The sequence below is a fragment of the Formica exsecta genome, unplaced genomic scaffold, assembly GCF_003651465.1.
Source record: "Formica exsecta isolate Colony F162 unplaced genomic scaffold, ASM365146v1 scaffold80, whole genome shotgun sequence".
NCBI lineage: Eukaryota > Metazoa > Arthropoda > Insecta > Hymenoptera > Formicidae > Formica > Formica exsecta.
The window spans coordinates 970,979-986,969 of record NW_021853570.1 but is presented as its reverse complement, the minus strand read 5'-3'; the positions used below and the strand labels follow the sequence as shown (position 1 = coordinate 986,969).

General features: G+C 29.5%; 2 protein-coding genes across 3 annotated transcripts; both read right to left on the bottom strand.

Annotated features, from left to right (window-relative positions):
• Positions 1-149: 149 nt before the first annotated feature.
• On the bottom strand, positions 150-6,008 carry LOC115244193 (MFS-type transporter SLC18B1-like). The gene is made up of 6 exons (XM_029821648.1): positions 5,528-6,008; positions 2,026-2,121; positions 1,191-1,481; positions 908-1,028; positions 561-784; positions 150-366 (listed from the first exon to the last, which is right to left on the bottom strand). Exons 1-6 carry the CDS (start codon positions 5,633-5,635, stop codon positions 187-189), a joined length of 1,020 nt encoding a protein of 339 aa, XP_029677508.1. The 5' UTR covers positions 5,636-6,008; the 3' UTR covers positions 150-186.
• A 730-nt stretch (positions 6,009-6,738) lies between these two features.
• On the bottom strand, positions 6,739-13,851 carry LOC115244194. Of its 2 annotated transcripts, none has more exons than XM_029821649.1 (5): positions 13,627-13,851; positions 13,353-13,556; positions 8,805-8,897; positions 7,829-8,110; positions 6,739-7,585 (listed from the first exon to the last, which is right to left on the bottom strand). In XM_029821649.1, the coding sequence occupies exons 2-5, from the start codon at positions 13,495-13,497 to the stop codon at positions 7,281-7,283; spliced, it is 825 nt and encodes a 274-aa protein (XP_029677509.1). In that variant the 5' UTR covers positions 13,498-13,556; positions 13,627-13,851; the 3' UTR covers positions 6,739-7,280. The 2 variants fall into 2 exon arrangements, with proteins under 2 accessions (XP_029677509.1, XP_029677510.1); XM_029821650.1 differs by having other exon boundaries at positions 13,666-13,829.
• Positions 13,852-15,991: the final 2,140 nt, after the last annotated feature.

Below are 15,991 nucleotides of genomic sequence, written 5' to 3'. Positions count from 1 at the left end.
ATATTTTAAAATATATTTTCTAGCAATTGTAATTATTAAAATAATTATAATTGTTAAAAAATTTTAATTTATCTAACTAACAATATATAGAACTCTTGAATTATTCATTGTATAAACAAGTGATCGCATATTTCGTAATATTTAAGAATAATTGAAATAATCGAATATCTAGAGCTATGCGATGACTTACATACATGACCGCAAGGCATCCGTGAAGCTTGCAACCAGTTGAGCAGCCATGCCTAAGCCGTGAATCATGAGGCCGCTGATGGGCATCCAGATTAAGGTAGGCAATGGAATGAACGGTGCCGGACCAACCAAAGAGAAACCTATCATTACGAGAACGCAACCGGCAATAGTTGCCACCTGAAAAGCATTATATCTTTTTTTTGCGCGTTAAATATTTAATATAATAAATTTAATGTATAATGTGCCCGGTGACTCTTTGCATTCGAAAAAAAGTTTGTAATTTAAAAACAATCGAATTAAAAGCTAAAATTCTGTAAATAATGTAATTATTATGACGAGAGCTCTCTCTTTCATATTTCTTATAAAATTACCTTTGGATGCCAATATTTATCGCAAAGCCAACCCCACACTGGCGCAGTTATTGCGTATGTGCCGCCATTAATGACAAACATTAATCCTAACACAACCGGACTCAAATTAAATTGCCTCAGATGCGGTTCCAAAGTTGCTTGCAAAAATCCGATACTCATGCTTGTCACGATTATTGACATAGAGGCAATCATCACGCTGGGAATTTTCAGGACTTTTGTTATTCCTGTGTGAATTATAACAAATAATATATATTATATTAGATGATCTATATTAGAGAGAGAGAGAGAGAGAGAGAGAGAGAGATTTTTAGGATTTATAGTGATTTAAATATTTGTCCGTATAATACCTCCAGTATTGCTCTCATCTCGGTCACTATCGTTGTGCATAGGTAAGATGAATGCAGTGCTGACAGCTGCCAAGAATAACGCTGAGCCAAGGACTACGAATGGAGTAGTGTATCCACCAACCTAATAAATATCCATCATATATTAATAATATTTAATATGAATTAATGTTTCTAAAATATGTCAGAATTTTTGTCAGAATTTGTAAGAATCTAAACAAAATACAGATATTCGCATTTAAAATAGAGAATTCGCGGGGAATGTTTTGTTCTGAGAATATATTACCTGGTAAAGTGCACCTCCCACGGTGGGACCAACGATAAGACCTAAGCCGAAAAAAGTTTCTAAGCTGGCGAATGTCGTGGCGACATTGTCGGGAAATTCTTTGGCAATAATAGCGAAGCTAGCTGTCAAGAATGCAGCATTTCCCAGTGCCTCCACAATTCTGATTACAAAAGATAGTATTATGAAAGGATAATGACCGTTGACTTTGTCTAATAAACCGAAGAATATGGCACAGGTTCCTGTAGTCAAGATACCACCATTGAACAAAAACTTCGGCCCGATTCGATTAAGCTGTGAAAAACAATAAATGTTCGTTAATTCAAAATTATTGTCACAGAAGCATAAAATCTGAACTGCTAATTTATAAAACATTGCATGCAATAATTAATGAGCCTGACAGATGGCAAGCTTCAACACTTCGCGTTTAAATCCTAATCATTACATAGGCTCACATTATAAGAGAGAGATTTAATTTTTATGTACTTACAATATTGAATATTTTGTATTTTTCAATAACATAAAAACATATTTGTAAAAATATATTCTCAAATTATAAAAAATATATTATTTCATTATATTCGTTAATTTAATATTTTATCTATAGCCATATTATATATTTAGTAGATATATTCGTTTGGATTAGATACTTAAGATTCAAATAGATAAAATTAATTTATAACCTATATTCAAAAAATATTAACAACAGAACATTTTTGAGATTATAGTTGGACAAATTTCATTATATTAAGAATGTAATATTTTAAAGATGTTATTTTTCAAAATTGCATTACATATTTAGAATCATTATATTAACAGTAATTATGTCAATACTCACGTGTTGTCCGTAAAACGGGCTAATAACAAAGACCACCAGTTCGAAAATCCCGAAGACCAAGCCATATTCCGAAGGTGAAGCGCCTTTCTTTTCAGCCTGTAAAAAAGAAATATTCACGCTAATGGACCTTTACATATACATATAAGTATATTTACATATGTATTAATTTGCTGATGAAATATTGGCAATTCAGAAACATATCGAGCTACGCAGTAGCTCCGTCCATTATCTCTGTTGTATTGCAATTAATATTCGTCAAGATAATATCCCGATAAACTTTGTAGCTTTGCTCCACGCAGCAAGACTACAAATCGAATTATCGTACGTTTGTCCCCCAATAGATAAAAATGGTCTTGGACACATATTTTATCCATGAACACACGTAAAGTAATAGAAAAATTACGTGATGCATTATATGACATATATTTTTATCTTCATATAACGTGAAAATCGAAAATTGATTTAAATAGAAATACTTTGACTCTGAAAGACACAGGGAACAAGAATGAAAAACTGTTATTATGTGATATACGTTATGGTGATATAAGAGTAAATAGATACATATATTATTTTATTCACAAATATATTTTTATCTCTTTATATAATAAGGAAATATGTGTATGTGTAAGATGTAAAATATTTTATTATCAATATTTGATAAAAAATTCCTTCTTTGACTCATAAAATTTTATATTGAATTATAGTCTTCTTTTATATATCTATTAACATCATATGGTTTAAATAATTTAAATAAAACTTAGTTTGTATCAGTATTTTAAAATAATTAATATAATAATAATTTTTGTGATAAATTAAATTACAAAGTAATACCTTGGATAGTTTATCGTATACTTTAATGACACACTATAATTTTACTTTTATAAATAAATATGAGAAACTTTCCAACTTTTTTTTATCAAATGTATTACAGAGGAATTTATAAAGTTTATTTAATCTATTATGAATACAAATGTACTCATTGCACCAGAAATTCGATTAAATTAATCGCAATATTCTCTGATATCCTGTCACAAACTGTTTAAGTTATGTGCGCTGCTTTTTTATCATATTTAATTATTGTTAGTATCTGCAGATTATTATTAGCAATACTATAATTTGGAATATGTCTTTTAATCCTATCAATATGACTTTGTAAAGAGACAAATTATGATATGTTTTATATAAACTACAGCCAGTTAATCGCTCGGGATGGATACAAATTATCGACACAAATCTTTATTGCTATATTTTTCATCAATTGCAGAAATATATATTATTGCTATTCTTTTTATTCTACACGTTTTATTATTTGTTAATATTTATTATTTTGCTCCTTAAGTTTGTTCTATAAAAATTACCTATATAAAAATGTGAGTTATCAATCATCTTTATATATCGATATATATGTAATATATGATCTCTCTCGTGCACAAATTTCAATCAAATATCGTAATTTTTCATTTTGATTTTATGACAATATTGCTTGTTCGTGCATGCAGTAAAATAATTGAGACAAAGAATTGAAAGAGAAAAATAATATAAGAGGAATTCACGGAAACTCTGGATAATATTATTTTGTAGTAAAAGGACAAAAACTATGATAGGTACATTCATTTTCGTTTTGTTATAAGATAAATATGTACATTTTTAACTATAAAGTAGCAAATAGATATTTTGACATACAATATAGCACACGTAATCCAATAAAAAAAAAGATGTCTCGTAAAAGTTTTTTTTTTTTATATAGAAAATATCGCGGACATTTATTTTTTGATAATTCAATCTATTTTTGTACGCTTTTTTCGCGCGCAGAGAGATTCTAGAAAGAAGAAAATTAATGAAATATGTAAGACTATTCGATTTATCGGAGAGATTTCTGCAATAAACGTTAACCTTTGCACCCTTAAAAGAACGATTTAAACTCAGATAATTCGATGTTTTCCAAGACGTTTTAACGACTATGAAAAATATATAACCTTATTAAATACAATATTTTAATTTATTTCTTTCAAGAAAAAAATTTTTAGTGAATGTGCTAAATATAAAAGTGATGAAAGCTTCAATTTATTTTGCGGTTAAATGTGCTATTGAAGATAAATACCGAAGCATTATTTATATAGTATAAAATGATGGAACGTATCGCATTTCTGTTCTACTAATACAGAACAACTGATTATATCGGAAACAGTTATTAATAACCGGGCACGCGTAAAGGGCTCCGCCTGAGTAATAAACAACATTAAAACTGGCAATAGCCAGATAGAATCCCATCAAGATACATTGCTTTAAGTTAGAAATGCCAGTATAATTTGACATATGTCTACGAGACTGACAGATTAATCTCAGGCAGCGTGTTGATGGCGTTTACAAAAAAGAACGAGTAGCGCGGATAAATGTTCCTTATCATCTTATTAAATGCTGCCATCTCGTTGCTATATGAGAGGAGAAAGACTATAAATGTTTACTTGATTTATAGCTAATAACAGTAGACCGTTAAGATAACCTCTTACCATTTTACAAGAAATATTTTCGCGCACAAACGATGTTTTATCTGATCATGAATATTTTTATATAAAGCAAATGTTAAAACATGTAATTTGCGATTAAACATTATTGCGAGAAAGACAATTATTAATAACATGTAATATTTAAATATATCAAAGTATTTCTAAACATTTGTAGTATTTTAACACACTTGTAGACATTTAAGATCAATTAGGTAAAATAATTTTATATTTTAAAGATTTTCTATCTTTTAATTTTTTAAATTTCTGAGTTTAAAGTCATTTCAAGATGATACTATGATGCATATTTTAACTTGTTTTAATATCAGTTTCAATATGCAGCAAAAATAAATATGTACAAAAATATATAGCTTTGTTATAAAAACTATTAGTAAATTTAATAACATTGAATGATTTTGAGAGAAAAAATTATAATAAAAAAATTATGTTTATTATATTTGTCTTCTTGACTTCGAAATTTCTCTGAAATTTAATGAATTTAAAAGATATTCTGCACATTCTCCTAAATTTTTATTTCCAAGGGAAATATTAAATGTTCTGTTTCTGGTGACTTATATATTCTATGTATCAAAACAATAATGGGACTAGAGTTTCGTAAATATTTTCTTCATCATATGCGAAATTTATATTTATGGATAAGAGTTTAAATCTGCTAAAATCTCTGCTTTATTTCTAATAACTTATAGATAGATTTTTTCTCGAGTTATATCACCGGATTTACACATAATATATCAATAATACCATAAGAGTCGAGCATTATCGTGTTATGTCTATAGAGATGGGGAGCCCGTCGTAAACATTACTATCATCTGAAATTCCACAAAGGCACCTTGAAGATAGGAAACTTTTGTTTGGTATCATGATTTTAGAAACGTAAAAAATTTAATAGTAAAATTTTATTCATTAGCTTCTTGTCTTTTTCATTTATAAATGCAATTATTCGGAAAAATTTATCTCTTATGTAGAAATATCCTTACCTCTTGAGGGTAGAACGGCGCTTGTAGTGAAACGCAGATGGCATTTGCAAAATCAGCAATGCTGATGACAATTAGGGTGAGCCATTGCCTCTTGGTGAACTGGGCCATTCTATTGATTCGCGTTGCGCACACCCTTAGATCTTCACAGATGTATCACTCAGTCGAATCCTCAGCGAAGAAAGTCAAAAGCAACGGGGAATCGCGTATTTACGACATCGGGAACGATCACGAATCGACTGACTTGATACTCACGGTGAATAATACACATTTACTTCGAGTATACACACAATATGTCCCGTTTTGTCTCGTTCATGACGTGCGCGCGTGCGTGGCCGAGCGTCGTTGCCGCACTTTTAAGGACTTTGAAAGAATCGAGAAGAGAGGGTCGGAGGTCGAATGTGATACGGTCCTACCACGATTCTAATTCATTATCAGCCAACGCGCTGCCATGTCTTGCGCGTGTCACAGAGTGAGAGTTTACGGGTGGCCGGCAAGTTGGAGCCGATTTAACCCCATTCGCGGCACCTCGTCTATCTATATTTCTCATTATTTCTTTTCATATGTCTTGGCCTGTCCCCTTTCAATGATATATTACTTAAGAATTATATCAGATTTCAAAATTATGTTATATTATATACATTTATATTATATTTCAGAATTATATTTTTGAAAAATTAAAATTTTTGCAAAACAAAAATTTTCGGGATACAACATATCATATGTAACAATTCAGTGATTAATACAAAAAATACAAATTACAAAATAAATATTTTAAGAGAAAAAATATATAATTTCTCGAGCTATACGTTTAAAAAGTTTAATAGACTGGACAGAGCATTCGACAACTCATGATTTTAACTATTAATAAGATTAAATGAATTATTTTAGATCTCAAGAGCTTAAATTTAGTAAAAATTGTCTTTATATGCAAAATAAATGACTAATTAAAGATATTAATTTAATTGCAATAAACTTTCTTCTATTTTTTACATTTCTAGATATCTTAGTTATCTATAATTAATAAATAAAAGTAATTAAAAAACAATATCGAAAATTTTAAAAAATCTAGAAGAAAGTAAGAGAAGTTTTTGAGAAATTTCTTATTACCGATTGTGTCAATTTCTTCCATATTATTAGCTAAAGGTTAATTTTATTACGTATCTTCTAATTTAGAAATAATTTTTCCTTAGTAAAAATAAAAACACTATAAGTGTCATGTGATTAAGATTCTTTATTTCGAGGTAGATATATTTATCTATCTTGTGAAAAGTAATTTTTAAACGTGATAATTACTTTTATGAAATATATCTTATATAAATCGTAATGCTATAATCCACACACGACGTACAAATTAAATGTTTAACATAACTAACAAAATTCGTAAATTACATATTATATGTACATATGCACATATTATATGTATATAATTTTATTAATTAATTACTAATCAAACTTAATTTTAATGCCATCAAATGACATTTGGAAGTCGATTTTACACTCTCGATTTGAAAATTGAATTTTTTTGAACCACTTTAAATATAATAAATTTTATCATTATTATTTATTTTGTAGATTCGAAATACGAGATCTATCACAAAAATACTGATACCGATTTAAAAAAAAAATGTTAATACTGAAAATTAAAATGGCAATCTGGTTTGTACTTTTAAATCTTGTTAATTTCAAGAGATTAAAGTTGCATGAGAAATTTCTATGTGTGTGAATTTAGTACGCTATTGAAAACGGAAAACTATTACGTATCATGCATCCAGATTTTGATGGGCAATTTGCCGAAAGCGGTATTCAAAAATTCTTTAAAATGTTTGGCAATACTAGCACTAGCCGCCGGTCTCATCTCTTCGATTATCTCTTTGGCATTTTGATTTAAAAATTGGTTCATTGCTTGTCCGATCACGTTGTTGCCGTTTAGATGATCCATTATGCGAAATCTGACTCGGCCGAGGCTGAAGTCGATCAGTAATCGAGCAATGTTCAAGTAACGAATGCCATCTCTCACCTCCTCGACACCCTGTATGCGAGCGATTGCCTCTACGTCACCTAAAATATAACAAAACAAGGGAAAGATTGAAGCTAACATATATATTTATTATAATATAACAAAGAGATATCCTATTTTTATTTCAATATTTTATTTCTATATTTTTATTTCAAAAGATTATAAAATTATTGTGTTTTTTATTATATTATATTATATATTTATTATATAAGATATTATATTTATTATACAATGATATTATATACTTTTATTATACTATATTAGTTTTTCACGAAAACACTTACCAAATAATGCCCAAAAATTTCCGTGACTTTGTATGGGAAAAAGCAGAACGTTCCCATTGATATCGTAGTTTCCTTGAACTTCAATCTTAGGCAACGATAGATGAAGATCGATCCTATACGATGATATATTTACTCTTACTTTGTTGATGCTATAGTTTCCTGGCCCTATCGCTGTGATATTAGTAAAGAACGCTCTAATACGCACGGGGCCTTGACCATTTTCTATCTTTAATTCGGGGATCACTAACGGTTCGATTGAAGGCAATTCCAGCTCTGGAATACCTGTTAAAGAGAACTTATGTTAGAAAGTATATCCGATTCTCTTTCTCAAAAAATGAGGATCCCAAAAATATATACAGATTAATGAAAAGATAAAAATGATTAGAATGACTTCACTTTTTACATAAAAACGTCATTCTGAAGATCTAAATTAGTTGTATAAATTTTTGCAATATTTCGCAGTTGATCCCGACGAAAGTTTACGGTACACTCTTACAACACGAAAACATGGTTTACGTAACAATTGGTACTAACATTTTGCTGCCTACAAGCTTAATTGATCTGTCCACTGCATTAACCGGCGCATTACATAAATTCAATAAAAAAAGAGAGATTAAAAGTAAAGCTTGGTTTTTGCTGAAATAAATATTGTATATTAAACGAATAATAATAAATTTCTATGGATTGCATATTAATTTCTTACTGTATAAATCTATTTTTTTATATCAGATTATGTGAATATTTTGCAACAAGTAATAACATAAAATATATCAAAATTGATCGTTTAACTACAACATGATAAATCGTGCACGAGATGTAATGACTTCAAGTAATACATGTTTAATTTTCATAATCATTTATAATATATAAAATATATTAGCATTACATTACTATTAACGTATTGAGAAGCAGTTTGCCGATTTAATAAACTACCGCATACGTGTGTTTGCACGGTGGGCACGTGCATTTTACTCACCTTTCACCAAGTATGGTTGAATATGGTTGAGCGTACGAAGAAAACACGCGTCAATCTTTGGATCTTTTCTGCTGCACGGTAATATGTACTCGGCTGTAAAAAAGAATATTTGATTGTATGCGATCAGACATTGCGCAATGAACATTACGTAATTAATAATAGGCACAGTATAATAATAATAATAATATATAACATGATCTTTTTAGCAACGTTCTAATTGTGAAATTTTACGAAAGTGATTTTACGATAAGTGTATCGGATACTGTCTCTATATTAATCTTTTTTTAACACTCAATGTGTGTGTGTGTATGCGCGTAATCTAGTTTTCGGATTAAGTATACAAGAGCTGTCCATAAAGAAATCGAACTTAAAAAAAAAAACGTTGGAATGCGATGACGTAGAGCCATCTGTCTTGTGGCACTATGTAGTGGGATTATTTAGCAACTTTCTTACACCACGAGCATGACGCTGTCGTTCTTAGTTTATGTTTTATGGTGGCAATGAGGTTGTCTTTGTTGTTTGTGGCGATTTTCTCGACGTGGCGATTTTTTTTTTTTTTTAGGAGTTTCTTGCAGAGTTTGAGAGAGATAGTGAGAAAGGAGAGTAAGGGACTGAACAACAGTCGTCGCGTGTTTTACCAAAATCTCGTTGATAAGGAACAACGCGTGTATATTGTGGGTACATTGTCGTGGTGCAGCATCGATGAATTACTGGTCCACACCTCCAGCCGCTTCTTTCTCACTGCCTCTCTCAAACGTTACAAGAAAATCTAAAAAAAGAAATCGCGAATATTATCTGAGATCATTCGCTGTCAGATCGAGCAATTAAATCAATGTTATTTTTCTTTTTCGTTGGTATTGCCGAGATATCGTTTAAAGATTAATTTGATCTAATGGAAATTACAATTAACATAAAATTATGCTCAACACAGAATTATGCATACGTCCGTTTTTTAACGAATTATTCTGCAACGTCTTCCTGCTTCGTTTCATACCTCTTATGCAATCACTCTCACTTTCAATGACCTCGCAAGGCTAATAGTCAATTGATGCTATTTTACCCGGTTTAAATTTAAGAAACGTCGATCGGAGAAAGTAGTATTACATTTGTATACTTCCAAGACTTTAAGTGACTTGGAATGATTTCGTATTAAAAAAAAAAAAAATTTCTATCAAATGATTTTTATTTAACGATTTCAATTGCTTAATTTTTTATTTTTTAGCAAAAAAATAAAAGCTTATAATGATGTTGTATTTTTCATGTGTGTGTGTGTGAATTGATTATTTTATTAGAAAAATGTATCTGTGTTATAATAGTATATAATTTTTTTAAATATTAGCAGATTCTATCATATAAAATGAATCAGTAACAAATACTGCGCGCATTACTGTATTGTAGTAATATAGGTGGTGCATATCTTTTTATACTTTTTAGTAAAGAATGCATAAACAATCCAAATTAATGCTATTATAATTGTTTCATTTTGCTTTCAGTAATGTACAAATTAATAAGGTTTTATTTTTACCGATAAGTATTCAATATAATCAGTATTCAAGAGATAATTTTGAGGGCATGTTTAAGATTACGAATTAATGAACTAATTTCCATACATGCATTCACATATATATATATATATATATATTCTAACAATATTAATTTACATTTTTAATGAGAGGATTTGACAGACCCAAACAAAACAAAAAAATTTGGATGATTAAAATGTTTTTAAGCATGACTCTTGACCTTTGCTGACATAATTAAAATCTGTGCCAAACAGCAGAAACGTTGGTATCTTCGTACCGATATTATGTCTCGTATAGGAATCTGGTCCACCTGACACATGACTATTACGTCGTCACTTTCACTCATGATACACGATTGACTGTGTAAGAGCATACGTACGTATAATGGAAGACAAAGAAAGAAGAAGTACATAATATCAAGCATTGGTATTCACAAACGGAAATAAAAGAAAAAAAAAAAATACCATACTTTTTTTATTTCTTGGATTTTTTTGTTAATGCTGATTGTGATAATGTTTTTTATTTTTAAATTAATATTTAATCAAATGTACACATTTTATTTCAATTACATATTTTGGCAATAGAGTATTATCAAAATTATTTTTAGTTGTACGTGTTTGCATACTTTAATTAGTTTCTTTGTTGGCTTGCAAATTAGTCTGTACTTAACGAGAATTTAAATGAAAAATTTTGATAACTTATCTTGTAGAAAAATCTTGTAATTAATATAGAAATATTAGATATAATCCCCTTTAAACATAAATCGAGTTTTTGGTAACCACACAAAGAATTTTGTGCCCAGGAAATGTATAATAAAAAAAGAAATGTGATTTAGTCTTCATGTTTAGAGTCTGATTCGCAGACAGCATTTATCTTTCTCGAGAAAAAATCTCGTCGCTTAGGTAATACGTAAAGTATACAGAGTAGAGAATCGGCAGTGCTTTGCGTATGTCTGTAATACTGGCTTTAACCCGGTACTTTCTCCGGACGATTGCCGCCGATCCTCGACACCAAGAATTACGCAATCTCTGACATAACCTTCGCCATGCCGTTGAGAAACGTTACGCCATATTCCGAGACATTATATCGATGAGAACCAACGTGCACGTCGCTTTGCGTCATATTCGTATACGCCAATTATTTTGCGAGTCTCGGCTACTATTATTTCTAGGAATGTTGGACGAAAAGCGCACGTCGTGATGTGGCAAGTGCAAATTTCTGCATGCAAAACAGAATTATCACATTAACATGATGTTCTCGATTTTATTACTGACGCACATTTGTAAATGACATCATTCAGTGTAACACTTTTAAATTTATCAATTGGTGATGAAAATGCTTTTATTGATTTTTATTTGCAGCATCGCATGATTGTCCTAATAGTAAATTCATCCGTGTTTTTAATTTTCGAGTATATCGATATTTTTAATTTACAAGAAAATTCTGAGTTGCATATAATATTGCAATAGTTATCATAAGTAAATGGAAAATTTTATTATTATAATATCAAAATCATTCTCGTTATATAAAAAATTAAAACTAAAGATTTATAATATTGTCACATAGACTTTTTCTAATTGCTTACAATTATTAATTTAAAATTGCTGTAGAAAAATGTAACAAAATATAAATCTTGATAACGGTGATAAAGCGATATATAAATATATTTATAGCATACAATGTAAAAATTACGACAAAAATTTATGTAATTCACTTGCATAGTAAATGTATGAAAATTATTGTTTGAATAGTAATTTATTGCGTGTAAAATTTCATATAAAACAAAATTGAAATATGTACGATTTATAATTTTAAAAGTAACACAGCTCTGATTGATCTTACTTACAAATGTGTGTAATAAATTTTTTAAGTAGATTAATATCATTTGTAAAAAGATAAAATTTTATTTCTAATCTTAGACTTTTATTATAGATACAAAATAATATTATTATAGAATAATAACACATACATAATTTTTAGCACATAAGTAAAAATTTAATTGAGAATGATTTGGGAAAATCAAATGTAGATTCGATTATAGGTATCTCTCTAATCGAACTGTCAAAATGTCGCGAAAGAGTTTCGAAATAATTAGCAGTCGCGATCGCGGAAAATGCAGGTGCAATCAAGACAACGAGCTTCCGTCACATAATCATACGCTGCATCCATTGTTTGTACTTCTTTGGACTGTGACGAAAGAGAAAGGCAGATACGCTCGAGATGTTCGGTAAAAAATGCGAATGAAACAGCGAAGTGAGATTACACTCGTATGTAATCATTTCCTATTATCTTTTGTACACGTAATCAATGTGCTTATGCATTCCTCAAAATGAAATAAATAACAATAAAAAAAAGAAAAAAATATAGATTTCTTTTTCAAATTAATGCAGGCTAAATGTAATTTAATTTAGAAATAAATATATCATCAAATTATATTATTAGCAAAGATTATCACAAATAGAATAATAACACAAACTTTTTCCGGAAATGCATGAAAGAATGTTAACTTTCACGTGATGTTTTATCGTTAGTATCTCTAATAACATCTATTAAATAATTACATAACATTTTAAAAACCACAACTATTTGAAAATGCAAGACTTAAAAGTATAAATTAAAATATAAATTAAATCGTTAATATTATGTGTATAAATAACAGTAAAAATGCAAATATTGAAATTATAATTTCCTTTATACATCAATTAAGAGAACAAAATAGGTAAAACAAATAAGCTTTAATATATAATTGACGAACATTTGAAATATTTTAATGCGTGCTTTGATAATGTTATCTTTTTTAAAAATTATTGCATAGTTGTTGTTCAATGAGAAATAAAATATGGGCATAATTGGAAATCAGATAACTAATGAATATTATTATTGCAATACCTATATATATGACTAAAAAACTCGCACGCCGCATAGTAATCAATGTCAATCCAATGTCTCAGTTTCTAACAACTTTGTGAAGGACAAGGCGGATGCTAATTTATAGACGGAAAAATAATTTTGACACAGATCTTACGAGTGGCGAAATCCGGCTCATTAAGCTCCGTAACGTTGGCTTCCGTAACGTTGGTTTCCGTAACATTCTGATCCTGACAGGACACTAGTAAGACGTTCGAGTAGAGTCCCAGAAGCAGGACGGAAGCCACCCTCGTGAAGGTCATTCTGGCTTGTACTCTTCTCGAGAGGCACGACACTCTTCACTTTCTTGTTCTGATTACGTCTGTAAAAATGCGAACACATTTTTAGCGATCATGCCGTGTGATTGATTATCCCTCACAAGGGACACTTACTCGAAAAGGCACTCGTGTATGTATGCGTGTGTATCGTACTTTTAGCTCAAAGACCGGCAACTTTCTTGGCACGAAGATCGCAGAGTAATCATAATCGCGATATATATCGCGGTATCGATACGATCGAGAGAAGAATCGATGCGAGGTGGAGAACAAGAATCGAAGGGTTCCGCCGATGACTAAACGACTATACTTTATGATAAACTAAGGACGGGACCCCTTCATATCCTGTCTTATATGCGTGGGGATTCCCCTACTCTGAGAAAGCGCCACTACTGCCTACCGACTTTAAGAAACCGTCGTCGTGGCCACCTCTTTTTACATTTACCAGGATAACGTGCTCAGCAATCGATCTTCTATGCATACGAAATTTGCATACGATTGCGACCATCGCGAAGATTATGTGTGACTAGATATTGTCATAAAAACAATTTTCTACGACAACATTTTTTTAATTTTTGCTCTCATAATAATTTTTTACTCTCATAATTGCGGTTTATTATAGATTGTTAACGAGATATTAAAATGAATGTTTTTATGGATTTCCTGCAATATACTTATATATCTTTTTGTATGTACTTTTTGGCTATAATAATCTCAAAGTAATGTAAATGCAAAATAGTATTACAGAACAGTACATTAAAGCTAATCAAATAACATGGTATATTTAAAAAATATAATACATTTTATTTTTTATCAAAAGTTTTATGAGGAATAATAATGCACTATGCATCAAATGCAATTGAATGAAAAGAAAAAAACATAAAACATACACACACATTCCTATTTCAATATCTTACATTGATGAGTCGCATATTGTCTATGTGTGTATGTGTTGTGTTGTATGTATGTGTGTGTATCTGGTACAAATATATAAGTTACATAGATCTTTTCACTGAATGTTATTGAAAGAAACAAGAAAACAACATTATTGACTTTCTAATCGGATTGACAGTGAGACGAAAATATCGGCAACGGCAAATAAAATGTTATAGCCATAAATCATAAATGCATAATATAAATGTGTACATTGTGTTGTGCATAGAGAACATATTTAATTGCTTAGATAAAATTTAAAGTATTAGCCACAAGTAACGTCATAATTATTTAATATGTTTCTTCATAAGAAAATGAAAAAATAATTTTCTTGATTTATAAAAAAATTGATTAAATCATAATTTGATGGAAAACAAATTGACATGTTTCGTAATTACACTTATTACACATATATGAAAACTAGCAGATTTTATACAATTCAGCGATTGTACATTATTAACAAATATGTCTTATAATATTATTGTTATTGCCAATTCAAATTAATGTCTGAACTGACGTATACAATTTACGGATAATTATACATCCCTTTTTATAATTTTACTTTTAATTTCATTTATCATTTAATAGCTGTACGCATTGAACCGTGAAATAATAAAAAATCAATTATACTGCTTTTATTCTACGATAATCGACAGCTTATTCGAGCATGACTATTTAATGTTTCACTGCCTCTTTGATAGTTAGAATTGTAGAGTTCGAGTAGTTCATCTTTCTTACATCGTTGAAAATTAAATATTACAAGCATAAATAATAATTAAGCGTGAAGCAACTAGAATACTCTTTAGAGAAGGATTGCGATAAATTACATAATTATATGATTATGTAATTACATTGTAAGAGATGAGTTTGTCGCGACAAAGAGAAAGAGAAAAAGGTAGGGATAAGGAGAGAGATAAGAGCATTGCAATGAAAAAGAGTTAAAATGCAAAACACGACTTCTGCGTAAGACAAAGTCGTTTTACGCAAATGCGAATTGTTAAAAATAAGAATCGTGGTCATAAGACGTATATGTAACACTATTTTCTCAAGCAAATAAGTTATAATTATGTGCCGTTTTTCAATCATTCATGGAAATTCTTAAGATTTTTGATATCCTAAAGAATTATTTTCAAATATACTCAACTGCAATGATGGTTAACAGTTTGAAGGGGCAAGAAATTTTTGTATCAAAAACAGATATATAGTGCAAATATTAAAATATAATTATCGAAAGAATATATTTCACGGCATAAAGTAGTCTATTGTAAGTGGAGAAAAGCAGACTAATACATGATTCCTTAGATTGAATAATTTAAGCAACAAAAATAATTGATAGAGAATAATAAATCACTGAATTAAATAATTTAAATAATAAAAAAACCATATACGAATTCGTTTATTAATTAAAAATTAGAAATGCGAGAAATAAAATATTTGGCGTAAAATTATTTTTTGTAAAGCGTTACATATTGATGCATATATAAATAAAAGATTATAATTACATATATAAATAAAAGAATTTGATTCTAAGAGAGATAAATATGCATGT

Coding starts and splice junctions, on each gene's coding strand:
- LOC115244193 (XM_029821648.1), bottom strand. CDS start 5,635: ATGGCCCAGTTCACCAAGAGGCAATGGCTCACCCTAATTGTCATCAGC. Junction 2,122..5,527: donor CGCCGTTCTACCCTCAAGAG/GTAAGGATATTT, acceptor TCTTTTTTACAG/GCTGAAAAGAAAGGCGCTTC. Junction 1,482..2,025: donor GCCCGTTTTACGGACAACAC/GTGAGTATTGAC, acceptor TGTTTTTCACAG/CTTAATCGAATCGGGCCGAA.
- LOC115244194 (XM_029821649.1), bottom strand. CDS start 13,497: ATGACCTTCACGAGGGTGGCTTCCGTCCTGCTTCTGGGACTCTACTCG. Junction 8,898..13,352: donor TGAGCCGGATTTCGCCACTC/GTAAGATCTGTG, acceptor TCTTTTTTACAG/CCGAGTACATATTACCGTGC. Junction 7,586..7,828: donor AAATTTTTGGGCATTATTTG/GTAAGTGTTTTC, acceptor GTTATATTTTAG/GTGACGTAGAGGCAATCGCT.